Source organism: Armigeres subalbatus, chromosome 2 (assembly GCF_024139115.2).
Source record: "Armigeres subalbatus isolate Guangzhou_Male chromosome 2, GZ_Asu_2, whole genome shotgun sequence".
Classification (NCBI taxonomy): Eukaryota; Metazoa; Arthropoda; class Insecta; order Diptera; family Culicidae; genus Armigeres; species Armigeres subalbatus.
Genome location: NC_085140.1, coordinates 57,991,271 through 58,013,501, shown reverse-complemented (window position 1 = coordinate 58,013,501; position 22,231 = coordinate 57,991,271). Strand labels below are relative to the sequence as shown.

General features: G+C 39.5%; 2 protein-coding genes across 4 annotated transcripts; one reads left to right on the top strand and one right to left on the bottom strand.

Moving 5' to 3' along the window:
• Positions 1–15,164: 15,164 nt before the first annotated feature.
• On the top strand, positions 15,165–16,746 carry LOC134208689 (anaphase-promoting complex subunit 15). The gene is made up of 3 exons (XM_062684491.1): positions 15,165–15,401; positions 15,528–15,621; positions 16,421–16,746. Exons 1-3 carry the CDS (start codon positions 15,282–15,284, stop codon positions 16,570–16,572), a joined length of 366 nt encoding a protein of 121 aa, XP_062540475.1. The 5' UTR covers positions 15,165–15,281; the 3' UTR covers positions 16,573–16,746.
• Positions 16,649–21,950, bottom strand: LOC134208688 (RNA-binding protein 1-like). 3 transcript variants are annotated; one of them, XM_062684488.1, is made up of 5 exons: positions 21,791–21,950; positions 21,083–21,315; positions 20,913–21,002; positions 18,961–19,973; positions 16,649–17,371 (listed from the first exon to the last, which is right to left on the bottom strand). In XM_062684488.1, the coding sequence occupies exons 2-4, from the start codon at positions 21,289–21,291 to the stop codon at positions 19,706–19,708; spliced, it is 567 nt and encodes a 188-aa protein (XP_062540472.1). In that variant the 5' UTR covers positions 21,292–21,315; positions 21,791–21,950; the 3' UTR covers positions 16,649–17,371; positions 18,961–19,705. The 3 variants fall into 3 exon arrangements, with proteins under 3 accessions (XP_062540472.1, XP_062540474.1, XP_062540473.1); XM_062684489.1 differs by lacking the exon at positions 16,649–17,371 and adding an exon at positions 17,378–18,870; XM_062684490.1 differs by lacking the exon at positions 18,961–19,973.
• Positions 21,951–22,231: the final 281 nt, after the last annotated feature.

The window sequence follows — 22,231 nt, the reverse complement described above, 5'->3', positions numbered from 1 at the left end:
GCGTTGGTCCTCCACGAGCATCGTCCAGGTCTCGTGTCCGTAGAGAACTACCGGTCTTATAAGCGTTTTGTAGATAGTCAGTTTGGTACGGCGGCGAACTCTATTCGATCGGAGCGTCTTGCGGAGTCCAAAGTACGTACGATTTCCAGCCACTATGCGTCTCCGAATTTCTCTGCTGGTATCGTTATCGGCGGTCACCAGTGATCCAAAGTACACGAATTCTTCAACCACCTCGATTTCGTCACCACTGATACAAACTCGTGGTGGCTCACATTGACCTCTCTTGAGCCTCTTCCTATCATGTACTTCGTCTTCGACGTGTTGATGACTAGTCCACCGTGTTTAAACAGCTCACCTGGTAGTTGGTCAACTCCAGGGGCTTTGTTGTTTTTCAACCGGCCGATCTCCTCCTGGATTTCCTGGAGATTCGGAGCCGGAAGTCGCATGTCCTGCGCGCGTGCTCCTAGGTTCATTACCATACCACCACCGTTGTCTGCCATATCGCCATTCAGGTGCTCTTCGTAGTGCTGCCGCCACCTTTGGATCACCTCACGCTCGTTCGTAAGAAGGTTCCCATTTATGTCCTTACACATATCGGGCTGTGGCACATAGCCCTTACGTGAACGGTTCAACTTCTCATAGAACTTTCGTGTGTTATTAGCGCGGTACAGTTCCTCCGTCTCTTCACGGTCTCGATCTTCCTGCTGGCGCTTTTTCCTCCGGAAAATCGAGTTTTGTCTGTTCCGCGCCCGTTTGTATCGTGCCTCGTTCGCCCTCGTGCGGTGTTGCAGCAATCTCGCCCATGCTGCATTCTTCTCCTCAACTAACTGCTCACATTCGCCGTCATACCAGTCGTTTCTCTGATCCGGAGCCACCGTGCCTAGTGCAGCGGTTGCGGTGCTTCCAATGACGGATCGAATATCTCTCCAGCCATCTTCAAGAGATGCTGCGCCTAGCTGCTCTTCCGTTGGGAGTGCCACTTCCAGCTGCTGCGCGTAGTCTTGGGCTAGTCTACCGTCTTGTAGCCGCCCAATGTTAAGCCGCGGCGGACGACTCCGACGCGTGTTGATCACCGTCGAGAGTTTTGAGCGCAGACATACTGCGACGAGGTAGTGGTCGGATTCAATATTCGCACTGCGGTAAGTGCGTACGTTCGTGATGTCGGAGAAGAATTTACCGTCGATTAGAACGTGGTCGATTTGGTTTTCCGTTACTTGATTAGGTGATTTCCATGTAGCCTTGTGGATATTCTTACGGGGGAAGAAAGTGCTTCGGACTACCATTCCGCGGGAGACTGCAAAGTTTATGCATCGTTGACCGTTGTCGTTCGATACGGTATGCAGACTATCCGGTCCGATGACCGGTCTATACATTTCCTCCCTGCCTAACTGAGTGTTCATGTCACCGATGACGATTTTGACGTCCCGCAGTGGGCATCCATCGTATGTCTGCTCCAGCTGCGCATAGAACGCTTCTTTCTCGTCGTCGGATCTCCCTTCGTGTGGGCAGTGCACGTTGATGATGCTATAGTTGAAGAAACGGCCTTTTATCCTCAGCTTGCACATCCTTGCGTTGATTGGCTGCCACCCAATCACGCGTTGGCGCATCTTTCCCAGCTCGTTGGTGGTGCCACAGCTTTGGTAGAAGGTAGCCGCTCGATGCCCGCTTTTCCACACTTTCTGTCCTGTCCAGCAGATTTCCTGCAGCGCTACGACATCGAAGTTGCGGGGATGTAATTTAGCGTAGATTATCCTATCGCAACCTGCGAAGCCTAGCGACTTGCAGTTCCATGTTCCAAGCTTCCAATCGTGATCCTTTATTCGTCGCCTAGGTCGTTGCCGATTGTATCGAGTCGTATTATCTTCTATGTCGTTTGTAATAGTTGTTTTTAAAGGCGGCTTATTGGGCCTGCGCAAACCTCCTGTCTCGTCGGAGGGCCGTCGTGTCAGGGCTGTTTAGCGTCCCACCTAACACCAGGACTTGGGCTTGTGCCCTTTGAGTGGCACACGGTCGCTTTGGCGGAGCCTACTTGCGGATACATGCAGCTTTTTATAGAGGTTTAACAGGGCCCACTGTCAAACCCCACCACATCCTAGGCAGGCGCCGCAACTCGCAGATGGCCTGGGGAGGGATCGTCAAGCCCTTGGACATAGTCCCTGCTGCCCCCGCTGTTTTCTTCTCTAATATACCATATAAAAAGTCAATCGATAACCCAACAAAGGATCAATCATTTATATCATTCCTCAAAATTCAAAATGTACACATTTGTAGACTTTTTTGAGTAGAAAACCTATCTTGAAATAGATCTAAATATTTGAAAAATATCAATTTGTGTTATTCAAGCCTTCCTAAACTACGTTTTTATTTTTTTCTGCGTTATTTTCGATTTTTTTAAGCAATAATCATCCTTTTCCTTTTTTTTCACATTTCTTTCTTCCAACAGTCGCACTATGAGACCAGCCCATTGCCAGTCTGCCATATTTTAAAGGGTTCATATTTTCCTCTAGATACAGTGTCTCATCATTTGTGGGGTACATACCATGTACAATAACCTTACCGAATATTGTTCGCAGCACATTTTGCTTGAAAACCCCAAAACTTTACTGGCCTGCTTCTTATAATTACCACGCTTCATGTCCGAAATAGGCTATCGGATGCAGTTATACACAGCAAATTCCATTTCCGGTTGCATCTTACATTTGATTAATTCCATATTTGTGTGGGTCATTCATACTTTTATGAGCAGTAATCTGGTAAGCTGTAAAAAAACGCTTTTGCACCCAAGTAATAATTATGATTTTATAATGTTTTTGAAGATAGCGATTTACTCGTCAGATATGCTATGAAATCATTGTACATAAATACAACGATGTTACTAGGGATCATTATCCCATTTCACAAGCATTCCATGTGAACTATTTCTTCAACGACTCCAATTATCTCCTGTACACAGAAAAAAATAAAATTGTACCTTTAAAAATTATGCACTTTTAATCGAAAAGTTGCAAATTTTCTTAAAATTAAAAGTGAAAAAACAATAAAAGAAAATTATGCATTTCAATCAAAAGTGTTTTTTTACTTTCCTGAGTGTAGTTTTAAAAGTTCATCTTTTCAATTTCAAAAACTGTTAAACTATCAAAAAACTGTTCAACTGTCAACAAAAAGTTCTGAAAAAACAGAGAAGAAGAAGAATTGTTTTTTTTTTGTGGCTTTATTAAGGAGACTTTCAGCCCGAGGCTGGCTCGTCTCCGCAATGAAGAAGAAGAATATATTGCTTTTTCGGTTGTATTCGATTGCCTTTGCCAACCAAAACCAGAAGTGCCATCAAGTTCACGCAAATGTGTCGTCGACATTAAAACGCTATCGTTTATTTCACGGAGCAAGAAGGTAGATATTTTCCGTATTTTCCTAATTATAACGTGAAAAATGTGAAATGCAAAGCAGTGCCAGTGTTCACTAATTCTAATTAAACAGCGTTGAAATAACGGAACACATCACGATAAATACTTATGCGAGATTTTCTTTTTTTTTTGCCTTGCAGATAATTCGCATGAGTCGGAACTTCTGGCCGACAAGAAAGATGGCGCAGTATCTCCACATGCTAACGACGTGCTCTCCGATGAGTAACTGTATTACTCGAAGCAGCCACCTTTGCATTTTAGACGCAGCTGTAACGTGTAGTACAGATTAATTCTGAAAATGCAATTAAACATTAAAAGCTATTTAATACGATTTTATTAGGTTTGAAAGAAACGATAGATGGTGAGTAGAGGGATTTAAGAAAGAAAAATCTCTGAATTAAAATTTTACACATGCTGCTTCCACCAGTGTAATAATTTTGTATTGACATTTCTACAATTTTAATTTGAAAGTTCAAACTATTAAATTTAGAGTGGTAAGCAGCTTTAAGCCATGGTAGTTGCAAAAGTTTCCATACTTTTATTTTGAACATAACCAACCCTCTACGAAAAAGAACCAACGCAACTTTTTATTTTAACCAATGTTTTTCTTAACATTACTAATGATTTTTCTTTCCGTGTACATCCTCTTATTTCTATTTCTATCCGTAACAGTGTACTTCATAATGGTAGTGTGAATGGATATGTCCTTTCTCACCATCTCAATCTTCAGTGAGACAAAAGTCTCCACCACTACTCTGCGATTGTTTCCTAAGGATCTTAATTTCATCTGCAAAACCAAGGAGCATATGCATAAGCTCTGCCAAGATGAAGTACATAATTACATGCAGAGACAGAGATAAGCTTAGTGTTGTTTGTGCTAAGAAAGTAAAGGGGATATGTATGAACAAAATTTACCTTTGAAATGCTGACAAACACTGACAAACACTAACAATGCTGTAAACACTGGCAATGACGTTTTCTATGAAGATTGTCTGCTTTATAGGGTTACCTCTGGCGTACATAACCAGTTTTAGGTCTAAGTTATGTCTCGTACAATACAGGTGAAGAAAAATAACTCAGATGGAAACGAAATTCGCTTTTTATAATTCCTCTCTTCTTCGGATGGACAATTACGGACATGAAACGTTAAAAGCAGCCTAGGATACTTTCAGATTTTTCTAGCGGAAGATGCTGCGTACAATACTCGGTGAGATGCCAAAAAAAGACATGTGGCTCATACGCATGAATTACAAGCAAAATCCATCATCAAAGGAGAAAACATTCTGAATCTTATAAAATACGGCGCACTTCAGTGGGCAGGTCATCTAGTAAAAATGTCAGAAGATAGAATTGCAAAAACAATATTCATCAGAGAACAATATAGATGCCAGAGATAGATTATTGTTTCAGCAAAGATTTCAAAACATAAAAAATAACACTAAAAATACTTCAGGAACGCTTGAACTTTAAAAATGTTTTTCAAAATTTTATTCCCTTGTCAAGATAGGTTATCTATATAGATACGAGACAGGCAAAAAGGCTAAAAATGTGTATATAATCAATTTTGAGGGGTAAATTACAATGATTAATCCTTTGTTGGGTTATCAATTAACTTTTTGTACGGTATATTAGAGAAGAAAACAATAAAAATCACTTTTTTCAAAAAATCGCCGATGAAATATTTTAAAACACCCCGTACCTCATTTCTGTTGACCTTGCCTAACTTTCTGTGAAAAAAATCAGAGGTACATGAAACTTCGATAATAATCCATTTTTGTACACCGTGCCCCGCTCGGTGAACCGGAAAGGTACGCGAAGCCGGGTCGCTTGGGTACGTGTGCCTCTATTTGGCGGAGCCGATCGTCCCGGGGAAATCCAGGCCAAGTGCCACAACACTCTCTCCGATCGAAATCGGGAGCTTCCGTTCCAGCCGCCACTCACTCCGCACCTTTAGATCGGCCATATCGCACACAGGTCATCTCCATCGCTGCGCGCCAAATCGCAGTACGGACCCGCCGGTGACCGCCATCGTTTTACCGCCATCTTCGAAGTAATCGTCGCCATCATCGAGACAACGAAAGCCTCATCGTTCCCGCCAGCACCGAGTCATCAAAATCCTGCGCAGGTACGTGAAGAGCTTTTTATCACATGGCCATGTTTGCTCTATTCCAGAGTCTATTATATAGAGTTACGCAAAGAGGATCTTCTTACACTTATTCTGAATGATGCTCTTCTTATTCTGTTGCCAACTTGCACTTTTGTTCAACCCATCAAGTGACTTCTAAAGCTTTTTAATTCGATAACCTGGTCACCCACAGAGTGCGAACAGGTGAGTTTCTTGTTGCTACTTTATTGGGGAATGAATTGATGTACAGTATCCCCGCTTATCCGGACCTCGCTAATCCCACGACTCGTTAGTCCGGATCTCCGTAATTTGGAATTTTCCGGATTAAAAGTATCAACACCCATTTAAACACATTATGCTGTCAGTTTTCAAATTTGTGCTGTGATTTTGTTTTGGTTCATTTGTATGGATTTGACAGTCGGATTAACGAGAGAAACCTCGATAGTCCGGCCATACATTTGTCGGATCAGCGGGGATACTGTATTTTGAAGTTGTTTCTAGATCAAATCTAATACATTTCAATTAATGCGTTTTGATTCGCCATAATAATCATTAGGCGATAACAATACTTCCGCTTCACCGACAAGCATTTGTTTACTTTGCTCGGTAGGTAGACGTTGGTAGACGGTTTGACAGTTCAATAGGTAGATTTGGCTTCACTCAAGTGTTGATACTTTTTAATCCGGAAAATTCCGAATAAGCCATTTTACGAGACAGGTTCGATCAGCTGATCGAAATTTTGAGTGGACGGCTCGGTCTTTGTTTTGGTAAATTTGCATGCAAACCATCATCAATTCGTCATCATCATCATCATTTCATTCCATTTTCGCAAATGTTCCTTGTAAAATGTAAATATTAGTGTTAGGTCTCCTGTCATTTGAGCTTTCTATAAAATGGCTTATTAGCGAGATCCGGACTAACGAGTCGTCGGATCAACGAGGTCCGGATAAGCGGGGGATACTGTATTACATATTGTCGGTGTAGCACCAACTTAGAATTCGGAAGTCGGGACTTCCGAACCGAACTTTCTTCCGAAGTTTTATCTGTCAAACTAATTGATGCGTTGTTTAGCGCATCTTTACGCGAATCCAGCGCACTACTTCCGAAGTTGGCAAAGTTGCCTGTATCTGGAGAAAAATCCAACTTCGGTACATATCAAGACAAAATTTTCAAAACGACTTATATGCTTTTGTAAACAAAGATTTAAACGACGATTTGACGAATCTGATAGCTCTCCCACGCAAACCAACACCATCAACAGGTAGCAGAATCCTTCAACTACCTATTGATGGTGTTGGTTTGCGTGGGAGAGCTATCAGATTCATCAAATCGTCGTTTGAATCTTTGTTTACAAAATCAGATAAGTCGTTTTGAAAATTTTGTCTTGATATATTTAAAAAGCGGTATATATATATATATATAACTTTGTTCCGGATAGACAATAATAAATCTAGAGTGCTTTGAAAATAGGTCGTATGTGCAAAAGAGAGTCTCTCTTTGGATCTACATATTCTCTTTCGATTATTACAAAACTACAGTATCCCCCCGTTAATCCGGACCTCGCTAATCCGACGACTCGTTAGTCCGGATCTCGCTAATTCGGAATTTTCCGGATTAAAAAGTATCAACACCCATTTAAACACATTATGCTGTCAGTTTTCAAATTTGTGCTGTGATTTTGTTTTGGTTCATTTGTATGGATTTGACAGTCGGATTAACGAGAGAAACCTCGATAGTCCGGCCATACATTTGTCGGATCAGCGGGGGGATACTGTATACAAAAGTTTACTTCTTTTTTTTTGGCAGATAACCAAAGACGATAGCTTTGTCTATCATGCTGAAGTGGAAATGTAGCAAAAAATGCAAAACTAGCCGATATATTAGCGAAAGAGAGCGCGATCAAAGAGAATCTTTCTTTTGCACATACGACCTATTCTCAAAGCAATCTAGAAATATCCCCCAAATGCTACGTGAAATTTATTTGCAGGGCGCGTGTATTTTGAAAGGCTGTCAGGTTGTCCGCTCAGGGATGCCAGACATACAGACATGTCTGTATTTATACAGACATTTCTAGGAACTTTTTTCAAATGGGCGTACATGATTCTGAGCTTGATTTTTGGAACGGCAACTGTGCTCATTAATTAAACTGTTTTGGTGAATTTATGTGCCTAACAGGAAGAATAGATTCCGATCTATCTGGTAGTACCGTTAGCTGAACGAAATATGCTGAATTGAGAGAGTATTAGCCATTTCAAATTTCAAGGTCAAACACAGTTACGCCTATTTGAAAAAAGTTCCTAGATTTGGACTTGCACACCAACCCCGTGGCAAGACATGCTTTTCAGCGTAGCGAACATCTTCATGAATATGTCCAGCATACATTTTGAAAAGTACTTCTCCCGAATCGTGCGTTTACAAGCAACTACATTTTATCCAAACTATTGTTGGCTACATATTTTCAAATTATTCAAAAATAATGCCAGCTATTATGGGCATGTAAATATAATCCTAAAACATCTTTCTGCACACCATTTATTTCATTTCAATTTCACTATTGAATGTTGTTCGAATTGCATCCCCGAACCATTTCAACTGTGATGCTCATCACAGTATAAACAATAATAATATCTTTTGTTTGATTCGGAGCGGGAGAACAAGTTACGAAATATGATTTCGTGTAGCGTTTGATTTCACCTATCGATTCACTCCAATTCGTTAGTTTATTATATTTTATCATCAAATAACATAATTCCCATGGTCAAAGATGGAAATCTTGCAAATTATTTCGAAAACAATTTTCAGATTTAACCAAAACAAATAGTAAACAAAACACATAATGTTTATTTTCGTACAATAACAACGGACGGTAATGAGCTACCGTCCGTGGACATGGTGGCTATTGTCAAACCCCTTGTGGTAGTATAGGACGCCAGGGGGGTGTTGCACACGGATAAAAATTAAAAAGCTAAAAAGATTAAATTCTAATCTAAAACCATATTCGGTCCATCCACTCATTGCTTTGTATAATTCTACGATAATCCTATGAATGAATACCATAAATTTAATCATTGGAAGGATTATTCCTTTTTTATCTAATAATGATTAAAGTTAATTAATTTAGTCAGTAGATTTTTATCCCAAAACAAAGACATCTGACTTTTCAAAATAAATAGAACGGAATGTTGTTTCAGCAGTGGCTTTTGCCGTCACGCCGGTGAAAATGATTTTTGCCGGGTTCTGCATGGGAATAAAACCGAGATTAAAACCTTGATGAAAACGTAAAAAAAACAAAAACCAAAAGTGAGCTCCTTTAAGTATGGTGGGTTTGAACGAGGGTGATGGTGGTTCGATTTTTCTCAGCCTTATCGCGGGATCATATGGGTGAAACATTGTAATTGTTGGATTGCCAGGGAGAACAACACATATTTTTCCAAGCCGTTTGCCAATGCCGTTTGCCAATGCAGATATCATGCAGTCAAGTAAGACAGCAAAACCCGCACAAGAATATGCCGTCTTTTTCGGCTTGAAAAAAAAACACGTGTCGTTCCCCTTGGGGATTGCTTTGTCGTTTCGGTGCAACTCCAGAACAAGTGCGAGAAATTAGTTTCTGACACGATTTTTCGTATTCTTATCGCTGACTGCGCAAAGCCGAACTCGGAGCGGACGGTCAGGTCCGTAATCCGATCAATATGGGCTGGAACCACCTGAAAAAAAATCTGAAGAAATTTGGCACCGATTCGACCTACCTTGATGAGCGACAAATATATAATGAATATTTTTCTCAAGTCTCAAGAGTAGCAATGCGAGCTTGTTAATCATTTAAAAGTTTATATTTCAGAAAATCATACCAATGCTTAAATACACAGAAAGAAAAACCATAAGTATAATTAAAAAAACCATTGGTTAAAATAAAAAGTTGCATTGGTTCTTTTTCGTAGAGTTGCTTATGTTCAAAATAAAAGTACGCATACTTTTGCGATAACCATATCCTAAAAGCTGCATACCATTCTGAAATTAAAAGTTTAAACATTTCAAAACAAAATTGCACAACTGTCAAATTTAAAAGGTTTCACTGTGGAAAATATAGTGGGGTATTTTCAATCATGATTTACCCAAAAAGGAACTTCCCACACCCTACCTTTTTCACCTTTTCCTTTGAAATGAAATTAAGTCGGTATGAAGTTTATGAATTTTATTATTTTAAGTATTTCTTTATTAAATAGTGCAAGCTCGGCAAGCTCTCATTCGCCAAGGCGGCTGAAAAAAATATATGCATTCGTCGGGGTTCGCAGGGTAGTTGTTTATACAATGCACGATGATGTTTTCGTCGGACACAAATGGGTTCCGGTACCATATTATCTGTAAAAAATATCAAAAACCTTCCATAAATGCTCTGATATCGAACAGCAAAAGCAGCGCCTAACTTCGGTCGCGGCCTTCGAAGCACCGGAGTTGGGTACTGTTTTGATGGCTGGAATTAACACACACGGGTTCTAATTCCGACTAGACACTTTTATTCTTGTTTTAAAGTATGACTTACCTTCCGATTCCATGATTTCATGTCCCGGTCGCGAGCCCGGTCGTTTTTTTCGGCGTATTGTATTATGGCCTCGTCCTTGTCTGATGATCAAAGCAGTAAATTTACGCGGGCACGGGAGCATCTTTGGATACTGGCGGCGTTTCAGGGATATTTCTAAGAGCCTCAAATAACCGAATAATGCCAAAAGATATGTCTTCCTTTCATGCAGTTCTCACTTTCGAGAAAATTTACTAGAATTTACACTTAACGAAGATGAATTAAATAATAAGCACAGCACCAGACCTCAGTTGCAAAAAAAAAATCTGGTTTGTTGTTGTTTGCGATGCGTGGCAAAAAGGGAACAGTATTGTCAGATTTTCTGGATATGATACACTGCGCGGCGTTTGTAATGTTCCCAAATGGGTACTTGCACAAAACTTCACGCGGCGAATGACTGTCGAAAGGTACGGCCGCGCCAAACGATACACCGCAATGCTATTCACCCATAAGAATCAAGTAAACGGGGTGCAGAAAGCGCGGCGGTACCTATCACGAAGGGTTCGCCGCGTGCAATTTTGAGAAAATCAGGCAATATTGTATTTTATACATACCACACCGCGAAAAACACTGAGAATTTTTCATAAATTAATGGACAAAATATGTTAAAAAAAAAAAATATATATATATATATATATATATATATATATATTTTCAAATAAATATACATGCAAGTAAAATAAGCTTAGTTATTTTTTTCGACTTATTCCATATAGACGAATCCAAGTAAAAATAAGAAGAAGACACACGACGGTGTTAACTTTGACAGATCCTACAGCACAGCATAGGAAGATCATTTAAAATGCTTATAATAAATATTTAGAAGCTTATCTCAATTTTTTGTATATTTTCCAAAAATTGATCTATTATTTATACAGTTCGGAACTTTTTCCGTACCATACATCAATCAGATTTTAATTACATTTTATCTGGAATTTATTATAAGCATTTTAAAATGATCTTCCTATGCTGTGCTGTAGGATCTGTCAAAGTTAACACCGTCATGTGTCTTCTTCTTATTTTTACTTGGATTCGTCTATATGTGTTTATTCTTACGTAAGAATAACATAAAAAATAACTCAAAATATTTGTTCGATAACCCAAATATGTACATATGTAGTAATTTTTTACCACTTGATAGCCCATAATGCCGTTTTGGGACTTAATTATTTATTTTTCAAATCTCTCATTTTTACCAAAAGGTTTATCGTCATAGATTTGACAGTTCTAGATTGCTTTGAGAATAGGTCGTATGTGCAAAAGAGAGATTCTCTTTGTTCACGCTCTCTTTCGCTAATAGATCGGCAAGTTTAGCATTTTCTGCTACATTTTCACTTTAGCACGCTAGACAAAGTTATTGTCTTTAGATATCTGCCAAAAAATCCAACATAAATTTGTGTATAGCTTTGTGATAATCGAAATAGAATGTAACCGAAGAGAGGCTCTCTTTTGCCCATACGACCTATTCTCAAAGCACTCTAGAGTTCTACAATGTTTAGAGGGAAAGGAAGAACTTTTAAATTCATATTGAGAACAAGAGAAAATGAACTTTTAAATGAAGAAAATACTTTAACAAAAACCAATTTCATTTTTATTTTCAAAGGAACGAAGCACTTTTTAAGCGGAAAGTGCAAAACTTTCTATAGCACCATGTTTGTTTTCTGTGTGTAGCAACCCAGGCTAAATTTATTAATAATCCTTGCAACAATTAAAATTTGAAAAAGCATAAAAAGGAATAAATATTAAGCTAATAAGCTTTTTTCATTTTATCCGTGCATACAGACATCATACAGATTACAGACATTATACAGACTTTTGATTAAAGTTACAGACTTTTACAGACATTCGGTTTTCAAAAACTATGAACTTCTAAACAGAATCCTTGTTTTTTTTTTGGGTTTTCAAACAAAATCGTTATGGGGATTTCGTACGGAATTCTATAAGGTAAACGGTATCATTTTGGAATTCTGCGCGCGGTTTTTAGGCTTCTGAACGGGATTCTGGATTTCACACAGAATCCTTTTAAAATTCCAAACAGAAATATTTTCAATGGTTATTTTTTATTCTATTCGAAGCCCTAAAAAGATTCCATTTAGAAGCCCAAAATTAATCCATTCGGAAGCACAAAAGCATTCCGTTAGGATACCCAAAAGATATCTGTTCTTACGGATTTCCGTGCAAAATTATGTCAACTTCCGAACGTTTCTTCCGAGGTTTCTTAAGGAATCCCTTGGAGCTTATGAATGAAGTTCTTTTGGGCTTTCGAAAGGAATCACTCTGGGCTTTGCAAAAAAAAATCTCTTTGGACTTTCAAACGGAATTCTGATGGGATTCAGAACAAAATCATTCTAGAATTTCCAACGGAATAATTTTGGTCTTCCGAACGGAATCCTTTTGGACTTTCGAAAGAAATACTTTTGGACTTTTGATTGGAGCGTTCTGGGCTTGTGAATGGAATTTTTTTCTGCTTCTGGATAAGGGATTTCGATTAGAATACTTATGGAATTTATTACCGAAGACCTAAAAGAATTTTGTTCGGAAGCGCAAAAGGAATCAATTCGAAAACCCTGAAGAATTCCAAAATCCCAAAAAGAAATCCGTTCAAAAAAATCTCAAAACAAGTCCTTTCTCTGGGTTTTAGAACGAAATTATTTGGGGTTCTGGAAGGAATTCTATTATATATTGGAACGAAATTCTCTTGGACTTCCAAAACAGAATTCTTTTGGGTTTCCGAACGGAACCTTGTTGGGCTTCTGAACGAAATTATTTTGAACTCAATTTTCATACGGATTCCTTTTAGACTTTCAAAAGGAATACTTTTGGAATTCCGTGGGAGCCATCTAGGCTTTTGAATTTTTTTCTGTCTCTGTACAACGGATTATATTTGGGATTGCAAAGCCTAAAAAGATTCTGTTCGGAAACCAAAAGGATTTTGTTCGAAAGCGCAAATGGTATTGGTTTGAAACCCCAAAAAGAGCTCCGTTTAGGCTTTGATCCGATTCGCGAATTAAAATCAAATTAAACCGAAAAGTGACAATTGGGTTGTTTAGCAAAGAAAAATATGAGGTTTTTTATAGTTTGACATAAAGAACATGATTTGCTGATCTCCAACATATTTTTATTTTGTTTGAAAACCTTTTATTTACATTTTTATACAGCAAACAATAAGCCATTTCAATCGATAGAATGACACTAAGATTCATAGAATGACAGTTAGCCCATGCAGCATAAGAACAAATTTTTAGTCCCATATAAATTTAAAATGCAAATTAAAAATAGTTCCGGGGCTCCAAAAATTCTGAAAAATTGGGGTTAGGCTCAGGGTTTTATGCAGATTCAGAATATGTCAAAACATATATACCCCTAAACAACCCAATTCGGAAATTGTCGAAAAATGATTCAACATCTGTCAAAAGTAATCTTGCTCTGCAAGCAGGATTATTTGAAAATTTCAATAATTTGTCAACTGTCATTTTAAAGATAAATTTGATTGCAATTCGCGAATCGGACCAAAGCCTTAGAAGCCAAAATATCCAAGTAACCATGAAGCTATATAGGCTTGTAAAGAAACACAGCCCTAAAAGTTGACTTAAAGTGGAAAAGGGCAATTATTGCCGATTTCACCAATTTGAAGAGTTATGTGTAGATTGTGATTTGCCCGCTTCTTTTTCTCACACTCACTCTCATTTCGGGTTGATCGATTTTTGTTACTGAAATTTACCCAATTATAACCCATCACTCGTTAGTCACGTGTAAGCGTGTACACTAAATCGATTCCCGCCATGATTTGACGTCTATTTGTTTTCAGATTGGGCACTCACACTCAAATATTATACACGGAAAATCAAACTTTTTTGAGTGTATTGAGTGTGAGAAAAAGATGACTGAGAAAAAAAATCTCGCAGAACTCTTATAAAGTGCAAAAAGCGCAATATAAGACCGAACTAATGATTCATTACTTTGACATGTTGAAATAAAGCATCAGTAATGCATCGCTGCATTCGTAATGCTGATTTAGAGTAGCGTTGTCTGACAGTTGATAAATAAATGCAACTTCACATCGTCAAAACTGATCTAATGCAATTAGCATTTAACATGCCGATTTGTGATTGATATATGTGCAATATTGTAATGCTTGGTGTTACTTGGGTAGTTTGAAAGACCGAAGGTTCTCCGTTTGTAAACCCAAAAGATGTCCGTTCCGTTCTTCGGGTTTTTAAACGGATATATTACTTCTGTGCATCTCCTTCGAACAGAACTCTTTTGGACTTCCCAACTTCCCAATTTTTAGAAAATTACTTGGATAATTAATTTATGCTAATGTAACAACATACATATTGATAAGTACATTATTCAGAGCTTTTAGTGGAATATTTTCACTTGTCCTAAGACGAGATAGTATTATCTAATTTAATTTCATCACTTGATTGTAACTTTACATTATGTAACTTCATGAACACGTATTTCGATCTCAACAGCAACCTTACTTGTCTTCAGTATCTCGTACTTGGACTCGACTAAGTCTTACACCGACTTTTTGATTATTGAAACCTCGATATTCTACGCTGTCAAAAGCGCATGATTTTTTAACAATTTTCCAATTCCTGTACAGTGATCGTTCGCTAATTGGGGCACGACCTCACCCCAACTAGCGAATGCCGTTCGCTAATTGGGGCGGTTTGACAAGCGTCAATGTTGTTTACTTTTTGCATTGAACAAAAGAAAATTTTACGCGCCAGAAAATATCGATCCCGCCAAACACGGAAACAAAACGTCAACACGTTTTTGACATCACATTCTGACGTTTAGCTGCTTTTTAATTGGGTTTCGCCCCAATTAGCGAACCCCCAACTAAAAAGCGCCCCAACTAGAAAAACCCCAATTAGCGAACTGTACCTGTACCTGTACCCAATCCATACAGACAAATACAGACATTTTGCTGAGATTGATACAGACTTTTAAAAATTGGATCTGGCATCCCTGTGTCCGCTGCATGCGCAAGCTGGTAACCTCGTATGCTGTCAATCATTGTTATGTCAAATTGGTCGCAAATGTCAAATGCGATTTGTTTATTTTATTATCATCGATTTCGAATTCTCGAGTCGGGCGAGATTTTCCGACGGTTTACGGAAGAGATTTTGATTTATTTGTGGTCCGCTTTAACTGTAAATAATTCCGAATGCTTCCGTTCTTCCCGACGCTAAGGCCAGCCGTCGCCAACAGTTTGTGGTTTGCGGTGGACGAATGCTGCGACGAAGACGCCGAAGTGAATGCAATGGAAACGGAGAATCAGGATTGGGTACGTTCTTCTGCGAGGAATCGGATGTGATCCAGTACATACATATTTATATGGATATTTTATTGAACTGTACAGAATTTCGCGACTTTCCTAACTGGGTTCCATATATCACTTCCTCTTTTTTAGATAAATCGAATTCAGCAGATAGGTGCAGATTTGGTACCGATCGGGAAAAACGTCAACGAACATACCGATAACATGGACTCAGAAGATGAAGACGGTAATTTTTGTTTTGTTTAAGGGTTGATAAATTTTAAAACATTAATCTATGATGCATGAATTAGAATGTTCGGGTATATAAGCGGAAAACTCTACCTTAGTATAATGTAACCAGACGTCCCACGTTTCGCGGGACGCTGCTGTAGTGTACAAATGAGTACAACTTCAACTTCGTTTTACAAATTTATTACAATTCATACAGCCTTACGAACATTTTCCAAGTTTTTTTTGGGCCAAGATCTATGCGAAATGCACTTTTGGAGAATCCACTTTCAATCCAGTGACGCAATCCAGATAGGCTACATGTGTTTCGCAGGACGCTTGCTGGTCACATTCGTAGCTATTCGATGTGGCTATGATTTTACTAGGCACATGTTTTCAACTTGAACATTCGATCTTTGAGTGAATTCTATATTGCCGTTATACGCATAACTATCCCATGTATATAGGGAATCCCAGCAAACATGGGACAAATATGCGTATGATGGCAGTATACATCTCTATTGATTTTGAGCTCCGAATCTTTCACTTTTTTATGGGGCTCCATACAATAGATCTATTTCCAACAGAATTATTTCCAACGGAAATGCGTATAAGCAGAATATATGCATGAATGTAACATTCATTGAATAAAAATTCAAGTCATTTTAGGCCTGCTGACAAAAAACCAGCCCAATCTAATCGCCAAAAATCAAGATATCTACATGGCCATTTTGTATGGAAACCGAGCTTGTCTAAATTTTGCGCACAACTATTCATGTTGTTTAAGACTTATAATTTCCTTAATTACCTATTTACAGCAAACGACGAAAGTGACGATTCGGATAACTCCGATGAAGATGATGAAGACATGGATGATATCAACAACGCAGCTCGGGCCAACGATCGCCTCGTCATGGAGACGACCTACAACAATACGGACGATGAAATACAGCCAAATGACACTCTTTGAGCAACATCCTAAACATCGTTCGTAAAGGGGAAACCATGATGGATATTTCTTTCGTTGTGATAAAAAAAAGTTCGTCTTCGAGTACACGTTATTGTATTGTATCTCACTTTATATTTAGATAATATGTAACTTGCAAAAACTAAAAATACATTTACGTTGTCCTAATCAAAAGGATTACTCGTCTCCTTTCCTACCGCGTGAGAGAATTCCAAATCTAAAATTTGTGTCTCCTCCGTCCTGAACTCCGGCTAAATTCTTGCTTCTAGGGCTATCTTGTCTTACATTTCATCCTTTCTGAGTTACGAATTCAAATTCCTGCTCTGAAGACCTTGCCAAGCATGAGTGAATCCCTGTCTGCCTGTGTTCTATCTCTAACGACACTAAACTCGAAAGTAGGGGTTGGTGTGTTCATACATACATTACCTATGTATTTCGACCTTAAAACTATTAAATGTGTTTGCATACAATTATACAAAGAATGATGACCGACTTCATTCCTGAATCCGAAAGCTTCCGAGTGTTGGTGATTCTACCATTTTTGTTTTAATTTAATATTATTTGAACTTTATTTCATCATCTTCGTCACTGTTGTTGTTTTCTATTGCAAGTGTTTGTTAAAAGTTACTCAAATATAATTACTTCATGTCTGGCGGAAAGTCGTCCTCATCATCTGTTAATGCGCTGCGCCAAACCGGCCCACTAGCGACGATCGCGGGATCCGCTGCGGCTTCGACGGTCACGGTCGCGTTCACGGCTCATGCTGCGGGAGCGTGATCGGGAACGGCGCGGCGAACGGGATCTGTAGATTTGGTTGAAAAGAAGAGCAGAACGTACAGCACATGTAGTAAGCGGATTTGGAGTCGATTGGAGATGGTGGTTGCGCGGCAAACGATGCTGGCCAACATGGCTGAGAAGTTGTCGGGGAACTGGGAAGCGGTGGAACCATTCGACGATACCGAACGAGGACTTCCTTGGCGGGTGGGGGTCTGATCATAGCTTTCGGAGGCGGCGTTCGCGGAAGTCATTGTTCAGTGCTAGCCTGATGTTGGTCCAGAAGATGTTGGAAATCGCTTCCGGGCAAGTGGGCGGTAAGAGCAAGGTGATCTCGCGTGTTTATGGTGGATTGGCTCCCGTCGCACGAGTTGGTACAGGAAGAAAAGTGCTAGCAGATTTGTAGAAGTTGGTAAAAGTTGGCGAATGCTGACGAGCGGCATCATGAGCGTCGAAACGATTCTGTAGGTGAGCTGACGGGCAGAAGAACGGGACAATGGTGTCGATGCACGAGCGCTGCTGTAGTTCAGCTTTCGGTGGTTGTCGGGCGGAAGAAGAGTCTCGTTGGGGTAGAGATGTGTGTTGTTGTAGATAGATGTGTGATGTGTCGTCGATTTTGATGGGATGATGAGAGATGGATGCAGATTGGTTAAAGCTGGGCTGATATTGCGATCGAGGCTCATCGATCGTTTAATTGCGTCACACAAATAGCTGTAGATGCAGTCAATAATCTTAACGGCAGTAACACAATTGACGAAAGATGAAAAGGCGAACCGTTGGAAGGCGACTTTATGTGATTTGGGTGGAGTAAAATACAAGAAATGCTACTGGATGATGAACAGATTGAGTTGAAAATTTAAATTAACCATTCAAGGCTGGTGGTCGCTCAAAAAGTATAGCGAGAAACTATGGAAAAAGATTAAGTAATAATGGATTATTTCGATTAATATAATTTCAGCTAATTTAATGCCCGTATTCATGTTTACGTTCAAAAACACTTTTAGTTGTCCGTAAACAAAAATAGGGGATATATGTAGTCGGTTTTTAAACAAACCCAAACAAATGAATTGCCATTTCCGTTTTGGACAACAATTTGTTGATTTCACGCGTAGGTATTTCTATTATTCAAAGCAACTAACAGAAGTGTTGTCAGAAATGGAGAGACACTGCGCTGATATTGGTCGAATTAGAAGTATTGGTTTGTTTGTGATACCACGAAACTACTGAAAAATAATTCAAGAAGATAATCCATTGCATGAAATACCAAAGTTTTGGTATCACAAAAAGAAACAATTCTAAACATTTGATTTCCCTCAAAGATTGCCAAATCAAGTTACCAGCCCGAGTTTTCTATTTGGGTATTAGATAATGACCAGATGATTGTTAGAATCGGAGAGAAATTGGAACGAACTACAAACATTGCGTAAAGAAATACGCCATCGGTCATCATTTCTAAACTACTTCTAATTAACAAAAAATAAATGAAAACAATTAACAAATAAAGAGCAAAACAACGCTTGTAAACTGCTATAAAAGAAAATCGCAATCGGTCACATGAAAGAAATGAACAAAAAATAAATAAATAAGAAAAATACAGGAATTTACAATTCATCCTACCTTTTCCAAGGGACGAGTGTGTGGGTCGCAGGCATAATACAGTTTGGTTTTGTGTGTTGTGGTGGACACGGCCTGTGGCGAAACTCTCTCTCTTTTCGAAAAAGCTAGGATGTTGGTTGCTTGGTTGATTTGGTGGTGTAGACCATGATGACCAGGATTTGAAGACGACGACGGATGACGACCACAAATTGGACGTGCTGGTGACTATCTACAGCGCTGGTTTTTTTTTGTTTATGCGCTTTACGGATGGTTACGCGGAGTTAGAAGGGCGCGTGGTCGATTGCAGATAGCGATTTGCTTTGGCGCACTACACATTTCGATACTAGAAGCGGTAGTATTATAGGTGGCTGGTGGTTGGTGTTTTTTTTTGTGGTGATGGTGGTAGTAGTAGTAGAAGGGCTGTCACGATGGTGTCGTAGAGTAGTAGGAAGAGCAATTCGGAAGACTGATGAGATGAGTAGCCGTAGAGTTGGTAGCGCTCGGTTTCGGACGGTCGTGGTGGATGAAGAAAGACGTGCGGTTGACAGTTGGGAGAAGAAACCCGGAAGATCGTCGGAGCTCGCCTTCGGAGGTGGGGAAGATCGTTGATTGGTCGCACAACCGCGCGAAGGTGTCCATCGAAGGATCGAGTTTGCTTTCAGCACACCGTTCAAAGGCGTGTGCTCACCGATCAGTGAAGTGTTGCTTGTAGTGTGGCCCAAGCAAAATTAGGTTCCGCCCGGTTGAAAGGGATGTCCGCTTTCCCTCAGGTCGGAAGAATAAATTTCAATAAATTTCGTCGTTGTGGTTGTTGTTGCTGCGGTTGAGAGCAAGTTGAGAAGCTTGTTTTCAGCGGCAGCAGCAGCAGCGATGTCGTCGAACGATGCAGCAGTTGTTGAAGTGCTGACGTTGGCGATTGCAGTAGTTGTGGCGGTAGAAGAAGTGATGTTTGTGGTGACGGTTGAGGCGGTTGCACTTTTGGCAGTAGATGGGAGACTACTTGAAGAGCTTGCACGGCGAGAAAGCGAACAAGTCTAGAAGAGATCGAAGAGGTTGAAGAGGTTTCTTTGGCGGTGATGGTGGTGGTGATTTGGTTGGTTGTGGTGATGGCTGTGGTGGTGGTGGTTTTGGTGGTGGATTTGATGCATTCGCTAGTCAGTACGGGCGAACTACTAGTAGAAGGTTGATTAGATGAAGTTCTGTGGCGAAAGTTGCTGACGCAGATTTTCATAGAAGAGCTTGCCCTGAAATTTGGTTGATCACCGAAGGTTAAAAATATTGGCATTTTTTACAACTTTGATTAAAATTTAGGAGGTCGAAATAAAGGAATAAATGACAGACAATAAATCTAAGAACTTGTCAAAGGTATAGAACAGTCCGTGGAAATGGAGTATAATAGATGAATGAGAATATGATCATGCAATTAATGTTTCGTGCAGTCATGCAGTACGATTTTCCACTATTAATAATAAGATTATAAAATTGAGCGCCAAACAAATTCAATTAATCTTCTTTTTTATCAGCCTGTATAATCAAAAATTTACAAAAATGCGTATATTTGGGAAGGCAGGGTTTAAATTAAAAAAATATTATAGAAAATTAGTCCATCGCACAGTGAGTATAATTGAACTTTTCTCAAAAGTTTTTACGATTATAATTTTAATGAATGGAAGATCGTACTGTTTCAAATTTTTATAGCATAAAACAAATATATTTTGTCAAAATTCATCCCGTCTTTAAGTATACGTCATAGAAATGTCAGAAATTTGCAAATCGGCTGCAAATTTCTTCCATCGGTAGATAAAAATATTGTTCTATTTTTAATGCGAAAAAGGCTATACACAAACGGTCAACAGGTGTAAAATTGTCGAGTACGTAGGTAGGAGAGCAAAAGTAATCAATCACGAGTGTTCTATTTTTTGTTTTTTAAACAGAGAACGGCGACTATTGCATTTGAAAACGAGCGAGCTTACCTGTACGAACGGCGGGGCGGCCGTCTGCGGTCATCGCGGCGGGTTCGGCCAGAGGACATCTCCACTCGGATTCGGGTTCCACAACATCTCCTATCGAGCAGCATAAAACATCTCATTATTATTACGATCCACCACGTATTTCCCCCCTCCCATTCTGCGGAGTAACTTACGTTCCGTCTAGCGATCGAACTGCATCTTCGGCGTCCCGTTTGTCCTCGAATTCGACGAACGCGAAACCTGGCGGGTTGCGAGCCACCCAGACGTTCCTCAGTGGGCCGTACTTTCCGAAGGCGCTTTCGATCTCGTGCTTCGAGGCGGACGATCCCAGATTACCGACGTAGACCTTGCACTGGAGGTCCCACTCGCGATAGCGTGCCATTGCTATAAAATGTTGTTTGGATTGCTAAAACAAAACGTCAGATGTTGGGTTAGTTTATTTAATCATACTAAAATTTTATTTCACAGGAAAGCAGATAGTGCTAGTTTATGTATTGAATTTAAAGCAAACAGTACAAAATCCATTCGTTACCGGATGGAACTAAACATTCAATATGTTAATTCAATTTGCAACTACGTCATTTGTGGAATGCGGATTATTATATCAGCAATTATTGATTTTTATTCCTGACTATAAAATATTTTAATAGGTACCTATTATTTTCTACATGAACAAACTGAACAAATAATCATGAGATAGTCAAACGAAGGAGAATAAACACTCGGACTCGAATATTGATTTTGCACTACCGAAATTTCAAAATGGCTGTCGGGGCGTAGCACCGCCTTTCACTAACTGCGTCGAAGTATCCACGAAGGCAAATCTTTTCTTCATCAGTTTTCCAGCAAGCATTCATCCGTAGGAGACATTTTCCACTTACCTCGAGTAAAACGTACTACCGGCTACAAATTACCAGCACTTTGGTACGATTTGAAGATTGATTTTACGATGTTTGGAACTTTTTCACGCAGCTAACTAGAAGAGCGTGCTATTTTTGCAGATGACGATCAACTTTTGCTTTCGAAAGACATCAACCTGACTGACAGTTTTAAAGTTCATAGAGCTGTGCCAGAGGAACATGCGGAATGTGGAATACAACAGGTCTACCTGGTAGTCAGAGGTAGAATTAAATACAATATGGTTGAGCTGCGAAGCTCTGGTTGTGACTAGGTGAACTAACAGATCTCGCGCTAGAGATGATGGTTTGCATGCAAATTTACCAAAACGACCAAAACAAAGACCGAGCCGTCCACTCAAAATTTCGATCAGCTGATCGAATCTGTCTCGTAAAATGGCTTATTAAAACTTAGAGTGAAATCAG

Coding starts and splice junctions, on each gene's coding strand:
- LOC134208689 (XM_062684491.1), top strand. CDS start 15,282: ATGCTTCCGTTCTTCCCGACGCTAAGGCCAGCCGTCGCCAACAGTTTG. Junction 15,402..15,527: donor AAACGGAGAATCAGGATTGG/GTACGTTCTTCT, acceptor CCTCTTTTTTAG/ATAAATCGAATTCAGCAGAT. Junction 15,622..16,420: donor GGACTCAGAAGATGAAGACG/GTAATTTTTGTT, acceptor ACCTATTTACAG/CAAACGACGAAAGTGACGAT.
- LOC134208688 (XM_062684488.1), bottom strand. CDS start 21,291: ATGGCACGCTATCGCGAGTGGGACCTCCAGTGCAAGGTCTACGTCGGT. Junction 21,003..21,082: donor GTTCGATCGCTAGACGGAAC/GTAAGTTACTCC, acceptor GCTGCTCGATAG/GAGATGTTGTGGAACCCGAA. Junction 19,974..20,912: donor CCGCCCCGCCGTTCGTACAG/GTAAGCTCGCTC, acceptor GATCTCTTCTAG/ACTTGTTCGCTTTCTCGCCG.